Raw genomic sequence first — 17,500 nt, forward strand, 5'->3', positions numbered from 1 at the left:
AACTGATTGCAATAATTTAAATTTGTTTTAACTACTTTCCATCCATCCATTTTCTACCGCTTATTCCTTTTTGGGGTCGTGGGGTTTTAACTATTAAACGAACCAAAAATATGACTTATTTTATCTTTGTGAAAATATTGAACACAGTGTGTTGTCCAGCTTATGAGATGCCATGCAAGTGTAAGTGTAAGCCACTGTGACACTTACATTTTTATATTTTTAATTTTTATAAATGTCTAATGATAATGTCAATGAGAGTTTTTTAATCACTGCTATGCTGAAATTATAACTAATATTGATACTGTTGTTGATAATATTCACTACTTTTGGTTTGTTCTGTGTGGTGTTTGTGTCTCCTCTTAATTGTTCTGTTTATTGCAGTTCTGAGTGTTGCTGGCTCAGGTTTGGTTTTGGATTTGGATTGCATTGTTATGGTATTGTTGTGTATTGTTTTGTTGGATTGATAAGAAAAAATAATTATAAAAAAAAATTAAAATCGATTTTTAAAAAAGGAAAATCGATTCTGAATCGCACAACGTGATAATCGCGATTGAAATTCGAATCGATTTTTTCCCACACCCCTACTTGCTGTACTTTTGGGTGCTTCCTTCTTGTTACCATGGAAAACATTACCTCGAGGCAGTCCAGACAAGAATGGTCTTAAAGTCCCACAACTATGTTTATATATATATATATATATATATATATATATATATATATATATATATATATATATATGGTTGTCTTATGTCAGTACCGGAATTTGTAAAATCCTCTGTTTACCTGGCGGGTTTTTCCCGTGCAATAAGAAGGGGGATACATGGGGAAGTCCTCCTTTAGTTGCCACCTTGTTACTTTACTGCCTATGCACAAGTCAATCTTTAGTTTTTTGTGCACGATAAATCAACACAAAATACGTACTTTGGGGCAATGTTCACAGACTCTATTATTTGGACTGTTAATTCGCGTCGTAGACGAGCGATGATGGTCGTAGTTGAGAGAAGAGTTGTTTGATGTTGGGTGCTAGAATATGTCCAATTTGTTGCAACAGTCAGCCTTAATGCATTGTTGCTGCTAGATGATTTAAGAGCACATCATACAATGCCCGTTTGCGAGATGAGCGATTGTAGGGCGCGGCCGCACACAGGGTGTGTGGCTGCAGTGTCCAGAGATGAGAGGAAGAGGCGTGCGGGCGTGTTCAGGGGTTAAAATGCTTGCCAGTTGGCAGGTTTGTTGGTAACTCAATGATGGACGCTTTTGACCTCGCTCCCTCATCAATGACACCTGTAGTCGAACTTTTGCTTCCATGCAGAATGGCCCCAGGCCTATGGACACTACACCAACTCACCCAAGACAATGGGAATATACACCCCCCCTCATGCCTTCACCACCACTTGATTCCCCTTCAGAGTGATGGACGGCTAGTGAGTTGTTGTGATTATATGTAACATGTTTATGTGTGAATGCCATGGAGGTTTTTTTTTCCCACTCCAGACTGGCCCCCCTTAAGAGCCCAGTCTAGATTGTATTGTTGTACTCATCTTATTCTCCAGTATTTCACTTTTTTCCCATCTTTTACGGGGCGCCTTTGGCGACCCATCAGCGTTCCTTATTCTGTAACCCTGTACACTGTTTGTGTGTCTAATCTGGAACGGGTTTGTGCTGAAAACATAGTTTTGTTGTACTTGTGCAATGACAATAAAGTCCTATCCTATCCTATTCTCTGGGTGGGGTTTCACTGACAAATTAATACGTTTTTTTGTAATATTTTTGCAATCCACCTGTAGGTGTAGGCGCCCCCTGCTTTACTGTATATTTCTTACATTATTATTGTTTTATTTTTCATCTTTTATTGTTTGTTTCTGTAAGTCTGTCTAAGAGCCTGTGGAAGAATTTCTGTTTTGTAACAGACAATAAAGATAAGCTATCCATCTCTGAGTGCTTGACAGCTTGTATTCCAGCCAAGTGCTTGAGTTGGTGCCAAGTCTGCAATGGGAAGTGACGTCCCGTGGGACAAAAGTATCGAAAAAAGGCACCATTTGATTTCACATGAACTGGTAGCAATGACGGAATTTGGTCAAAACCTATTACAGTACCAAATTCAGCACCCATCCCTAATCTTAATGAATTGGAATATGAATAATTCAGCTCTATATCTACTTATTGCCATTCATTCATTTTTGATTGGTGTTCTGTGAGATTTTTTCTCATGCAAAAGATGTCCTTTAAAGACCTACTGAAAGCCACTACTAGCCACCACGCAGTCTGATAGTTTATATATCAATGATGAAATATTAACATTGCAACACATGCCAATACGGCCGCTTTAGTTTACTAAATTGCAATTTTAATTTTCCCGCGGAGTTTCTGTTGAAAACGTCGCGGAATGATGATGCGTATGATGACGCGTGTTTGTGACATTATTGGTTGGAGGGGACATTTTAGCCCAGCACCACTTGCGGCTAAAAGTCGTCTCTTTTCATCGCGCAATTAAACAGTATTCTGGACATCTGTGTTGCTGAATCTTTTGCAATTTGTTCAATTAATAATGGAGACGTCAAAGAAGAATGCTGTTGGTGGAAAGCGGTGGATTGCAGCTGCCTTTAGCAACCGAAACACAGCCGGTGTTTCTTTGTTTGTTGTGAAGCTTTAACACACAGCGGTCAAGCGAACATGTTTCCCTACGCCAACCAGCACGTTTTTGGATGGGAAAATTGTGATATTAAGTCGGCTCTTACCAGAAACTTTAGTGGTTTATGCGACCTCCTCCTGTAGCTGTCAAAAATGCAGCTGTGATCTTGGCTCCTCTATCGGCTTCTCTGAGAAACACTGGCGTTCACCGCAGTTCTCCGACTTTCAGGTAAATAAATGGGTTGTACTTGTATAGCGCTTTTCTACCTTCAAGGTACTCAAAGCGCTTTGACACTACTTCCACATTCACCCATTCACACACACATTCACACACTGATGGAGGGAGCTGCCATTCAAGGCGCTAACCAGCACCCATCAGGAGCAAGGGTGAAGTGTCTTGCTCAGGACACAACGGACATGACGAGGTTGGTACTAGGTGGGGATTGAACCAAGGACCCTCGGGTTGCGCACGGCCACTCTCCCACTGCGCCACGCCGTCCCAACATGACTATAATCTCACTAACACACTATTAACACACTAACCAGATAAGGAATTTTCCAGAATTATCCTAGTAAATGTGTCCACTTTTGTAGTGCTTCACTCTAACTTCCCTCATCCACAAATCTTTCATCCTTGCTCAAATTAATGGGGAACTCGTCGCTTTCTCGGTCCGAATTGGACTTGCTGCTTGTGGCTATGATTATAAACAATGTGAGGATGTGAGGAGCCCTACAACCGGTGATGTCACGCGCACATCGTCTTCTTCTTCCGGTACAGGAAAGGCATTTTTATCAGCACCAAAAGTTGCGAACTTTATCGTCAATAATGTCTACTAAATCCTTTCAGCAAAAATATGGCAATATCGCGAAATGATCACACATATAATGGACCTGCTATCCCCGTTCAAATAAGAAAACCTCATTTCAGTTTGCCTTTAATTGACTCAATAAAAGTTTGGAAACACTGATGTGAAAGTTACCTGTCCAGAAGCTCCCAGTCTTCTCCACCCCAGCGGTCTTTGAATTCTTCTGTGTTCATCCCTCCAATTTTATCAAAATCAGACTTGTAAATTCCAAACAGCCCGAATCCATTCACCTCCCAGTAACCTGTGATCAGAGCAATTTCATGTGGTTGCAGTATCAAAAGGAAGCTGCGTTGCTTCCATCAGCATGTTTCTGACACTAATGTGAAGCACAAAAATGAAGTCATATACTGCAGCTCACAGGAAAATGTTGCAACGATTGCAGAATCTGGCGAACACAATCTTAATAAGTGAATGCAATCGCACGCATGTCTGGTTTGTGCGTTACCGTCAGGCTCCAGCGGTGAACTGCCGCAGCCAAGCCTCATGACGATGGGAGCGAAAGCGAGGCGTCCTTCAACACAGTGCTTCCTGATGCTCTCCAAAATGTTGGGGGGGAAGTGGATGTGGAGGTCACACAGGAACACGATACTGTGGCTATCCTGTTGGTCGGAACACAAACAGTCGTGATGCAAATTTATGTGCAAGCGCTAAAGAGCTGAAACAGAGAACCACCATCAGACTATCATACAAAATCACACACAGTCTTCATTATATTAACATTAACAACAAGTTTTAATGGACCTGCGACGAGGTAGCGAATTGTCCAGGGTGTACACTGCCTTCCGCCCGAATGCAGCTGAGATAGGCTCCAGCGACCCCCCGCGACCCCAAAAGGGACAAGCGGTAGAAAATTGATGGATGGAACATGTTTTAATGTTATATAATTGTATTATATTATAATATATTAGCATATATAATAATATACAGTAAATTATAACAATTATTAATTTATCATTAAATCAAAATAATAAAAATTAAATGGGTTAAATTAAATGACACTACTGCAGTTTAGCATTTACAGTGACTTTGTGGAATACTTTTAGTCTTATCTGCATTGGTTATGATTATTTTGTGCGATGTTTCTGCTGTCTTGCAAGTAGGGGGATGGCACAACTCAAATGGCATGCTGGTAAAGGTATCCATCCATCCATCCATCCATCCATCCATCCATCCATCCATCCATCCATCCATCCTCTACTGCTTGTCCCTTTCAGGGTCACGGGGGGTGCTAGAGCTTATCTTAGCTGAATTCGGGCGGAAGGCGGCGTACACCCTGGACAAGTCGCCAACTCATTGCAGAAGAAACACAGATATTTTTAAATTGAATTACTGCTTCATTGTTTAAAAATAGGTTGGGGATAGGTTGATTGGCAACACTAAATGGTCCCTAGTGTGTGAATGTTGTCTGTCTATCTGTGTTGGCCCTGCGATGAGGTGGCGACTTGTCCAGGGTGTACCGTGCATTCCGCACGATTGTAGCTGAGATAGGCGCCAGCGTCCCCCGCGACCCCAAAGGGAATAAGTGGTAGAAAATGGATGAATGGATGGATGTTTAAAAATATTTTTGACCTGTTGTGGTATGACTCCTGTTGTTCTGCTGTATTGTCTTGTTGTATTCATTATTGTAACTTTGTTTGTGCCGCCCTCTTTGTCAGGTCGCTCTTGAAAAAGAGATTTTAATCTCAATGAGTCTTTACCTGGTTAAGTAAAGGAAATTGATTGAGCAAGGAGTGAGGGTGTGATGTGTTTAATGTGAGGGTTTGATGTGTTTAATGTGAGGGTTTGATGTGTTTAATGTGAGGGTTTGATGGGCGCACTTTCTCTCACCTCAATGGTGTCTACTCCAATCTGCAGGCCCGCTGAGCGCTCAAAGTTCCCTTCTCTCCTAAGATACTCATATCTAAACAAAACACACGTTGTTTAGTGAAATGGAACACAACACTGCATGTGTGGCTGCTTTATGTGAACACATACCTTGGCACAGTGCTGTCTCGAAGCGCCTGCTCCACATCCATGTCATTGCTGTCGAAGTCCACAATGATGATGCTGAAATTGTCATCCTTGGTCTGATGGTGGAGATTCTCCATGTCCAAAATGAACTGCTGGATCCAGCGAGCTTGGTTCTTCACTGAGAGACAGATTATGATGAAGTAGCTTCTCTTGACACAGGGAGAAAAGTCAACATATACAAACCCCGTTTCCATATGAGTTGGGAAATTGTGTTGGATGTAAATATAAACAGAATACAATGATTTGCAAATTATTTTCAAGCCATATTCAGTTGAATATGCTACAAAGACAACATATTTCATGTTCAAACTCATAAACATTTTTTTTTGTGCAAATAATCATTAACTTTAGAATTTGATGCCAGCAACACGTGACAAAGAAGTTGGGAAAGGTGGCAAAAAAGACTGAGAAAGTTGAGGAATGCAATCAATCAATCAATCAATCAATGTTTATTTATATAGCCCCAAATCACAAATGTCTCAAAGGACTGCACAAATCATTACGACTACAACATCCTCGGAAGAACCCACAAAAGGGCAAGGAAAACTCACACCCAGTGGGCAGGGAGAATTCACATTCAGTGGGACGCCAGTGACAATGCTGACTATGAGAAACCTTGGAGAGGACCTCAGATGTGGGCAACCTCCCCCCCTCTAGGGGACCGAAAGCAATGGATGTCGAGCGGGTCTAACATGATACTGTGAAAGTTCAATCCATAGTGGCTCCAAGACAGCAGTGAGAGTCCCGTCCACAGGAAACCATCTCAAGCGGATCAGCAGCGTAGAGATGTCCCCAACCGATACAGGCGAGCGGTCCATCCTGGATCCCGACGAGCGGTCCATCCTGGGTCTCGACTCTGGACAGTCAGTACTTCATCCATGGTCATCGGACCGGACCCCCTCCACAAGGGAGGGGGGGACATAGGAGAAAGAAAAGAAGCGGCAAATCAACTGGTCTAAAAAGGAGGTCTATTTAAAGGCTAGAGTATACAGATGAGTTTTAAGATTAATGCTCATCAAACACTTATTTGGAACATCCCACAGGTGTGCAGGCTAATTGGGAACAGGTGGGTGCCATGATTGGCTATAAAAGCAGCTTCCATGAAATGCTAAGTAATTCACAAACAAGGATGGGGTGAGGGTCACCACTTTGTAAGCAAATTGTCGAGAAGTTTTAGAACAACATTTCTCAACGAGCTTGTGGAGAGATGAAGACGACGGGCCGACGACGGGATGTGACGCTCTTTGGCCCGGCTCAACATGGAAGCCAGGAGGCGGAGAATGTAGCGGAACGGAGAGGCGGGGCGTACCCGGGGCAACGCCGCCGTAATCCAAGTCAGGTGCGTAACACACACACCAGGTCTCAATCTGTCCATCTCCTGACAGAATTTAAGAGAGGAGAAGGAGGAAGGAGAGGAGAGGAAGGAGAAGGAACCACCCGAGACGACCGACCACAAGCACAACGAGGACAACGAGCGAGATCCAGACGAGGATGAGGCCCCGCAGCAGACGCACCCAGCGGGCACCGAAAGGTGCGCGACGGCAACCAGGGAGAGCCAGCGAGCCAGAAAGCGGCGCGATCGAATGGCAAGAAAATGACATTATTGAAATAATAAAGTGTCAAAGCTGTTATGAGGCGTCCTGCGTGCAGTGTCATGGCAATTCACACAGTGACGGCGGCAGGAAGTTCGTCACAGAGCTGTTTCAAGGAATTTAGGGATTTTACCTTCTACGATCTACAGTCCGTAAAATCATCAAAAGGTTCAGAGAATCTGGAGAAATCACTGCACGTAAGCGATGATATTATGGATCGTTGATCCCTCAGGCGGTACTGCAGCAAAAACAGACATCAGTGTGTAAAGGATATCACCACATGGGCTCAGGAACACTTCATGAAACCACTGTCAGTAACTACAGTTGGTCGCTACATCTGTAAGTGCAAGGTAAAACCCTGCTATGCAAAGCAAAACCCATTTATCAACAACACCAAGGAACGCCGCTGTCTTCGCTGGGCCCGAACTCATCTAAGATGGACTGATGCAAAGTAGAAAGGTGTTCCGTTGTCTGACGAGTCCACATTTCAAATTATATTTGGAAACTGTGGACGTGGTGTCCTCCGGAACAAAGAGGAAAATAACCATCCGAATTGTTAAAAGCGCAAAGTTCAAAAGCCAGCATCTGTGATGGTATGGGGGTGTATTAGTGCCCAAGGCATGGGTAACTTACACATCTGTGAAGGCACCATTAATGCTGAAAGGTCCATACAGGTTTTGGAGCAACATATGTTGTCATCCAAGCAACGTTATCATGGGCGCCCCTGTTTACTTCAGCAAGCCACGTGTTACAACAGCTTGGTTTCGTAGTAAAAGAGTGTGGGTACTTTCCTGGCCCGCCTGCAGTCTAGGCCTGTCTACCATAGAAATGTGTGGCGCATTATTAAGCGTAAAATACGACAGCGGAGACCCCGGACTGTTGAACGACTAAAGCTCTACATAAAACAAAAATGGGATATAATTCCACTTTCAAAGCTTTAACAATTTAACAATTAGTTTCCTCAGTTCCCAAACGTTTATTGAGTGTTAAGAGAGAGTTAAAAGAAAAGGTGATGTAACACAGTGGTGAACATGCCCTTTCCCAACTACTTTGGCTTGCAGCCCTGAAATTCTAAGTTAACATTTATTTGCAAAAAAAAAAATCAAGTTAATGAGTTTGAACATCAAATTACCTGTTTTTGTAGCGCATTTAACTGAATATGGCTTGAAAAGGATTTGCAAATCATTGTATTCTGTTTATATTTACATCTAACACCATTTCCCAACTCATATGGAAACGGGGTTTGTAGATGGATAGTAATTTATTTGCGACGAACTGTTCTGACCTGGTACCACAAAGTGAACCATCACATCTTTTCTCCACTGCAGCATGACTGGCTGGCAGAGAAGAGGTTTAGCATAGGCTGTGCTCCAGGGCGTGGCTGCGGGCGGCGATGGAGGTCTGGTCGAGGGCGGGTGAGACGAGGAGCTAAGGTTGGACGTAGCAGGAACAGGGTCGGAGGCCGGCGCGGAGGCCGGAGCAGTCTCAGAGTTCTCCAGGCTTTCGTCTACCTGCCTCCCCCGGTGGAGCAGCAGGTAAACGTACTCAGACAAACGCACTACACTGCGGCCTCTCTCCATCAGCTCCAGTTCCACCAGATAGCGGTTGCCTCTAGCAGAGTCCCGCCGCTTCTCGACGTTGATGATTCGCAACAACGTATAAATCCTGAGGTACACACAGAGGCAGATGCAAAAACATAAGTTTTGTGTGCATTTAAGAACAATATTTTTATTTAACCTTTATTTAACCGGGAAAAATATCCCACTGAGATTAAAAACCTCTTTTTCAAGGGAGTCCTGGCCAAGAGGCAGCAGAGTTACACAGACAATGACATTCACATTACATATTACAACAGGCCTGGGCAATTATTTTGACTCAGGGGCCACATTTAGAGAATAAAATGTGTCTGGGGGCCGGTATATCTATTTTTAGGAACACTAATACAAAACCTCACAATAATGTCTGATTGAATGCTAAAAATATTATGACAGACCGCCTTAAAAACGTAATAGAATTGTACATTTTTCTATGAGGGATACAACACTGAATATTGACAACATATGAATGTCACACCCCCTTAATGTCTGATTGAATGGTAAAAATGTTATGACAGACCGCCTTAAAAAACGTAATATAATTAAAACTTTTTCTATGAAGAATAAAACACTGAATATTGACAAAATATGAATGTCACACCCCCTTTCGATCGAGATATTTTGCAATCAAGTGAAATGCAACAAACAGTGAAATATGAACGCAAAGGGTACAAAATAAACCCTACAATCTGATATATCCGATACATCACAAAGCTTTAGAACTTTGTTGTAAAAATCTCCTTCCGCGTCTGTGGAAACGCTTCCCACCCACACTGCTTGATGCCTCGTCTGAGCTGCTGTGACGTCGATTACCATAGTAACTAATTAGATGACCATAGTAACTCATTAGATGACCATAGTAACTAATTAGATGACCATAGTAACTCATTAGATGACCATAGTAACTCATTAGATGACCCTAGTAACTAATTAGATGACCATAGTAACTCATTAGATGACCATAGTAACTCATTAGATGACCATAGTCACTCATTAGATGACCATAGTAACTCATTAGATGACCATAGTAACTCATTAGATGACCATAGTAACTAATTAGATGACCATAGTAACTAATTAGATGACCATAGTAACTAATTAGATTACCATAGTAACTAATTAGATGACCATAGTAACTAATTAGATGACCATAGTAACTAATTAGATGACCATAGTAACTAATTAGATGACCATAGTAACTAATTAGATGACCATAGTAACTAATTAGATGACCATAGTAACTAATTAGATGACCATAGTAACTAATTAGATGACCATAGTAAGTGATACATCATCCAAAAGCGCAGATTCCAACCATTGAAATACTTTGTATAGTTCAAGACTTATGCTCATTAGAAAACATCACTGCACATCATAATGGTAGCTACTTTTTCCATCTTAAAGATCTAAAAAAAATTATTTGGTAATGTCCGGCGGGCCAGATTGAAAATCTTAACGGGCCGCACGTGGCCCCCGGCCCTTAATTTGCCCGAGTCTGCATGACAATGACAGGATGGACATCAATTAAAACAGATAACTTCAAATGATCTCAGTTTAGATTTAAAAGCATTTAAGGATAACAATTCCGGCATCTTCCAGTCTCTTTGTAACTGGTTCCAAGCACAAGGAGCTGCATGGACAAAAGCTGTTCTTCCAGAGAGCAACGGCTGATCGTTGGATCTTAGTGAAAAAGAGTTTGTACTTCTCTGTGAAATCAATGCACAAATGTATTCGGGCAATAGTCCCAGACGAGCCCTGTAAATCAAAGTGTCCCAATGACACAGTCTCCTAATTAACGGAAAAGGCCATCCCACCCGAGAGTACAAGTCACATGGCTTTACAGTTTGTGATGAACCTCAAAGAAGCATGGTTGACACAGTCCAGACAGGAATGAATAGCATTCATATAAAAAAAGATCACCATAATCTAGCACAGATCAAAATGTGGCAGAGACAAAGCGGTTTTTTACACCAAAAGAAAAACATTTCTTATTACGGAAGAAAAAGCCCAATTTAAGTTTTAGTTTCTTCATTAGTTGATCAATAAAAAGTTTAAAAGTGAGCGAGGCATCAATTAAAAGACCAAGGTATTTATATCCATGCGCCACTTCTATGCCATTCCCTTCAAGAGTGCACACTACCGGGGAAGTTTGAGGCACCTTCCAATGTTTGGAAAACTGCTTGTTTTGTCTTGTCAGCATTGAGAACCAGTTTTAAGTCAATAAGTGGATTCTGCAAAGCGACAAAAGCTTTCTGCAGAGAAAACAGCCTATTCAAAAGATGATTCAGAGCAATAAATATTTGTATCGTCAGCATAAAAATGCATATTAGCATCAGAGAAATATTGTTCGAGATCATTGTTGTATAAGATAAATAAGAGGGGCCCCAATACAGATCCCCGAGGCACCCCTTTATGAATAGTGACAAATTCTGAACAAAGGCCCTCATGTTTGTATATTGGTGTTTAGCTGTGGGTAGACAGTATATCAAGTAACCCTACATAATATGAAAACAAGTGCAGGTTTTGACTAAAAGGTCCTGGGGAAATGAATTGTTTCTAATAAGATGTTCCCCCGCAGTAGCTATGGCAACCGCCGTTTTGTAAACACTTGTCAGAATGATATATTGCAAGATTAAAGGGGAACATTATCAGCAGACCTATGTAAGCGTCAATATATACCTTGATGGTGCAGAAAAAAGACCATATATTTTTTTAACCGATTTCCGAACTCTAAATGGGTGAATTTTGGCGAATTAAACGCCTTTCTGTTTATCGCTCTTTTTGCGATGACGTCAGAACGTGACGTCTCCGAGGTAACACAGCCGCCATTTTCATTTTCAACACATTACAAACACCGGGTCTCAGCTCTGTTATTTTCCGTTTTTTCGACTATTTTTTGGAACTTTGGAGACATCATGCCTCATCGGTGTGTTGTCGGAGGGTGTAACAACACTAACAGGGAGGGATTCAAGTTGCACCACTGGCCCAAAGATGCCAAAGTGTCTGCCGCCAGACCCCCATTGAATGTACCAAAGTGTCTCCACATTTTACCGGCGATGACAGACATGACACAGAGATGTATGGATAACCTGCAGATGCATTTGCAACGATAAAGTCAACGAAATCACAAAGGTGAGTTTTGTTGATGTTGACTTATGTGCTAATCAGACATATTTGGTTGCGGCGTGACTGCAAGCTAATCGATGCTAACATGCTACGCTAATCGACGCTAACATGCTATTTACCGGCGGTGCTAAAGCAGACATGGCACAGAGATGTATGGATAACCTGCAGATGCATTTGCAACTATATTATGTTTACTTCCACCCACATTTAATGCGAAAAAAACACTTACCAATCGACGGATTTAAGTTGCTCCAGTGTCACGAGATGCGAAAGTCCTGATCGTTTGGTCCGCACATTTTACCGGCGATGCTAACGCAGCTATTCGGCCATGCTCTGGCTATGAATAGCGTCAATAGCTATTCGCTCAATAGCTTCAGTTTCTTCTTCAATACTTTCATACTCCAACCATCCGTTTCAATACATACGTAATCTGTTAAATCGCTTAAGTCGCTGAAATCCGAGTCTGAATCCGAGCTAATGTCGCTATATCTTGCTGTGGTATCTGCCATTGTTTGTTTACATTGGCAGCACTGTATGACGTCACAGGGAAATGGATAGTAGCATCGCAAATAGCGAAAATCAAGCACTTTAAAGCTTTTTTTAGGGATATTCCGGGACCGGTAAAATTTTGAAAAAAACTTCCAAAAATATAACAAGCCACTGGGAACTGATTTTTATTGTTTTTAACCCTTTTGAAATTGTGATAATGTTCCCCTTTAATGCTGAGTGCCAAGCAGGGAGGTAATGGGTCCCATTTTTATAGTCTTTGGTATGACTCGACCAACCAATCTCCGAGCGGACACTCTAACTACTGAGTAGGATTGTAGGAATGTAGATTGGATGCAAGGGCACCTAATAATGTGGTTGGTGAGTTTCAATAGAACACTGCAGACGTGGAATTGTATAAAATCGATGATTTCCGACTGGGTTGCTAATGTTTAAAAATGCTGGCCAGCGAAGGAAGTAATGCACACAGAGGGGAGCTGCTAAGGTGAAAAAAACACAACTGGACACTAATGAGCACATTTAGAAAGTGAGCAGAAAAAAGGTATATTGCGACCTTCAGTGTTCTTCTTACCCTCCGTTGCGTTCGTTGAGCTTCTCCATGTACTGTGCCAGCACGTCCACCACCTCGCTCTCTGCCAGCTGCAGGTTACCAGACACGTTGCAGCGCAGGTCGTTCCAGTCTGAGCGCAGAAGCTCAAAGTCCATGGGATTCACCGAGAAGGTCCTTTGCCAGTTGATGTTCTCCTCGGCCCAGCCCGGCCGCGCCTCAACTTCCTCGTAACTGTAATCCGACATCTCGCCCTCCTCCGGCTCTGGGTCGGGATGAGAGCGGTTCGTGTCGTGCTCCCGCTCTGCCAGGTTGGCGTCCAGCTGCGACTCTGTGATTTCGGTGGTCCTGAGGTAAGACGTCACCCGCAGTTCACCGTGCGGGTTTTCAGAGGAGTTCAGCCAGTGAGGTGAGGTCTTGGCCGAGTCTTGGTGATGACTGGGAGGACTAGAAGTGATCTTTAAATGGCGATTGCCTGCTTTTCTGTGGCTTTCATTGAACTGTTTTGCAGCAGACCTGAGAATGCTTTCATTTTGATTATTAATGCTTCCATTGTGAAGAGATACCTTTCCATCTTTTATAGGGGGATTGGGCCACAGCTGAGGGGAATTTCCTGGACTTCTTCCATCCGTTTTCACCCCCCCGACATTCCCCTGGCCTCCAAGCTTGACCAATCTGGTGGTTTTCCCTGTTTGGTACAGAAAAACTCCTGGAAAGACTTCTCTCGGATGACGAGATGCCCTCTCCTCCCTCCTCTCTCGTCGTTGCTCTCTCTCCTTCTCTCGCTCCCTGTTGGGCCGAGGCCTGGTGATGTAGATCTTGTTCTCCTCCTCCTTCTTTCCAACGAGGTTGTTGTTGTTGTCCTGGACATTGTTGCTGCGGGCGGAGTTGGTCAGGATCTGTTTGGCACGACTCGTAAGGGCGGAGATGGAGGACTTTTTAGGGAAAAGTAGTGACGATTTGGACAGTTTAGGTGGAGTCTCAACTTCTTTATCTCCACCACTTTTGCTGTTGGGGTTGAGCTGTGCCGGGCTGTTAGGGATCCAGGTCAGGGAGCGACCTGGGATAACTCCATCAGTGTCAGGGTGACGCATCCTCGGCTGGAGTTCTGGTAAACCCTCTCTGGTTTCATCATGACTTCTGTTAGTCCTTTTTTGAGCTCTTTTCCTGTGTCTGTCACTTTCACTCTCCTCATCTCTGTAAGGAAAGTGTATCCTCTCTCTGTCCATTCCTTCCTCATTCTCTCCTTCTTTGCCTGCAAATGTAGGCCCAGGTTGAGGTTGCTGATGGAAGGGTTTGGAGGTGCGGCTCGTCTGACTGTAATGAGGTGGCTTCCTGGGGGTCGGCGTGCCAACAATCTCTGCCTCGTCCTCCACATCCACCCTCTCTTCCTCCTCAAGGAAATCTGAAGATTGGAGGTCATGGTTAGTCTTGCAAAGAACGCTACAAACACTTCATTCATTCATTTGCATGCCGCTTGATTTTGATGACATAAATTCCTTTTAGGGTTGTACGGTATACCAGTATTAGTATAGTACCGCGATACTAATGAATCATATTTGATACTATTACGCCGGTCCTCCGCCCGTAGTCACGTCAAAATGTCTATCCGAGGCAAGTAGTGTTGTAAGTATTTCTACATAACTAATCATTGTTTTCATGGCGACAAAAATAGTACAAACCCCGTTTCCATATGAGTTGGGAAATTGTGTTAGATGTAAATATAAACAGAATACAATGATTTGCAAATCCTTTTCAAGCCATATTCAGTTGAATATGCTACAAAGACAACATATTTGATGTTCAAACTGACAAATATTTTTTTTCTTTGCAAATAATCATTAACTTTAGAATTTGATGCCAGCAACACGTGACAAAGAAGTTGGGAAAGGTGGCAATAAATACCGATAAAGTCATCAAACACTTATTTGGAACATCCCACAGGTGTGCAGGCTAATTGGGAACAGGTGGGTGCCATGATTGGCTATAAAAGCAGCTTACATGAAATGCTAAGTAATTCACAAACAAGGATGGGGTGAGGGTCACCACTTTGTAACCAAATTGTCGAAGAGTTTTAGAATAACATTTCTCAACGAGCTATTGCAAGGAATTTAGGGATTTTACCATCTACGGTCCGTAAAATCATCAAAAAGTTCAGAAAATCTGTAGAAATCGCTGCACATAAGCGATCATATTACGGACATTTGATCCCTCAGGCGGTACTGCATCAAAAAACGACATCATTGTGTAAAGGATATCACCACATGGGCTCAGGAACACTTCATAAAACCACTGTCAGTAACTACAGTTGCTCGCTACATCTGTAAGTGCGATTTAAAACTCTACTATGCAAAGCCAAACCCATTTATCAACAATATCCTTAAACGGCGCCGGCTTCGCTGGGCCCGAGCTCACCTAAGATGGACTGATGCAAAGTGGAAAAGTGTTCTGTGGTCTGACAAGTCCACATTTCAAATTATATTTGGAAACAGAGGATGTGGTGTCTCCCAGAACAAAGAGGAAAATAACCATTCGGATTGTTATAGGCGCAAAGTTCAAAAGCCAGCATCTGTGATGGTATGGGGGTGTATTAGTGCCCAAGGCATGGGTAACTTACACATCTGTGAAGGCACCATTAATGCTGAAAGGTCCATACAGGTTTTGGAACAACATATGTTGTCATCCAAGCAACGTTATCATGGACGCCCCTGCTTATTTCAGCAAGACAAGTGTAACAACAGCGTGGCTTCGTAAAAAAAGAGTGCAGGTACTTTCCTGGCCCGCCTGCAGTCCAGACCTGTCTCCCATCAAAAATGTGTGACGCATTATGAAGAGTAAAATACGACGGCGGAGACCCCGGACTGTTGAACGACTAAAGCTCTACATAAAACTGAATGAGAAAGAATTCCACTTTCAAAGCTTCAACAATTAGTTTCCAAATGTTTATTGAGTGTTGTTAAAAGAAAAGGTGATGTAACACAGTGGTGAACATGCCCTTTCCCAACTACTTTGGCACGTGTTGCAGCCATGAAATTCTAAGTTAATTATCATTTGCAAAAAAAAAAATAAAGTTTACGAGTTTGAACATCAAATATGTTGTCTTTGTAGTGCATTCAACTGAATATGGCTTGAAAAGGATTTGCAAATCATTGTATTCCGTTTATATTTACATCTAACACAATTTCCCAACTAATATGGAGATGGGGTTTGTATATTTATTTCAAGCATCATCCCTGTAGGAGACTCACCGCAGAACAGCTTAATGTGTCACTACACAACGCAAAATACCAGCATTATAACAGCGAATGCGTTATAGATGATCTGTAGTTGGCAAAATCATAGACAAGATGTCGCTATGTCTGATCAATGACCATCAGAAACGGTCACTTTACATTTGATAAAATACACACCAGTGAATGAAGATCATACTTAGTCAACAGCCATACATGTCGCACTAATGGTGACTGTATGAACAACGCCAACACTGTCATAAACATGTGCCATATAGTGAAACCACACTAAACAACAATGACAATCACATTTTGGGAGAATATTTGCACCACAACACAACAAACACTATACAACAAATTCCCAGAATTCCCTGCAGCACCAACTCTTCCAAGGCGCTACAATATAAACAACAAAAAAAAAAAAACGCGATTGGAGGATCTACACCGAACATCCACAGTGATGATACCAAGTACAATAGCGTATCTAGTCGATACTACTATGATTACATCAATATTTTTAGCATCATAACATCTCCTATTGTTTTTTTATTTAGATTATGTTTATAAACTCAGGATATATGTCCCTGGACACATGAGGACTTTGACTATGATCAATGTATGATCCTGTAACTACTTGGTATCGGATTTATACTCAAATTTGTGGTATCATCCAAAACTAATGTAAAGTATCAAACAATAGAGACATTTGTGAATATTACATTATCACAGAAGTGTTCATAGACATGTTAAAATACAAAGTAAGCAGATATTAACAGTAAATGAACAAGTAGATTAATAATTCATTTTCTACCACTTGTCCTTATTAATTTTGACAAAATAATAGAATGATAAACGACACAATATATTACTGCATATGTCAGCAGACTAATAGGAGCCATTGTTTGTTTACTTACTACTAAAAGAAAAGCTGTTTTGTTTGTTCACTATTTTATTTAAGGACAAACTTGCAATAAGAAACATGTTTAATTTACCTTAAGATTTTTGGTGGTCCCCCTTATTTAGAAAAGTACCGTAATACATTTTTGAAGCTATCATTTGCAAAAAGAGTCATCATTTATATAGCGACTTGATGCCCAGAGGTGACAATGCTGGAACCAACACAGAAAACAGTTGAAGGCGAGCCGTGGGTGGTTTGAAAAGTTTAGAAAGAGGACGGTATTTATGGCGCTCTGTAGCATGGTGAAGCAGGTAGCTCCGATACCCACCACATAGAAGTTTATCAGCACTGACGTCATTGACTTTATCAGCGAAGGGGCTTTGTACCGCGACAAGTCTTCAATTGTGATGAGACCAAAATACATGCCACATCGGACCTTTATTAGAGCGAAGGAGAAGGCACTACCGGGACACAAGCTGATGAAGGATCGCCTCACAC

General features: G+C 42.1%; 1 protein-coding gene across 1 annotated transcript in view; it reads right to left on the reverse strand.

Moving 5' to 3' along the window:
- The window catches only part of LOC133563492 (N-acetyl-beta-glucosaminyl-glycoprotein 4-beta-N-acetylgalactosaminyltransferase 1-like), a 460,693-nt gene that overhangs the window by 2,601 nt on the left and 440,592 nt on the right, over positions 1–17,500 (reverse strand). Inside the window, exons 14-19 of the mRNA XM_061917651.1 lie at positions 12,899–14,279; positions 8,385–8,764; positions 5,472–5,625; positions 5,325–5,397; positions 3,943–4,096; positions 3,612–3,738 (exon numbers count right to left, since the gene is read on the reverse strand). Coding sequence (XP_061773635.1) covers positions 3,612–3,738; positions 3,943–4,096; positions 5,325–5,397; positions 5,472–5,625; positions 8,385–8,764; positions 12,899–14,279 — 2,269 coding nt within the window. The remainder of the gene's footprint in view (positions 1–3,611; positions 3,739–3,942; positions 4,097–5,324; positions 5,398–5,471; positions 5,626–8,384; positions 8,765–12,898; positions 14,280–17,500) is intronic.

This window comes from Nerophis ophidion, linkage group LG12 (assembly GCF_033978795.1).
Source record: "Nerophis ophidion isolate RoL-2023_Sa linkage group LG12, RoL_Noph_v1.0, whole genome shotgun sequence".
In the NCBI taxonomy this organism is placed as follows: domain Eukaryota; kingdom Metazoa; phylum Chordata; class Actinopteri; order Syngnathiformes; family Syngnathidae; genus Nerophis; species Nerophis ophidion.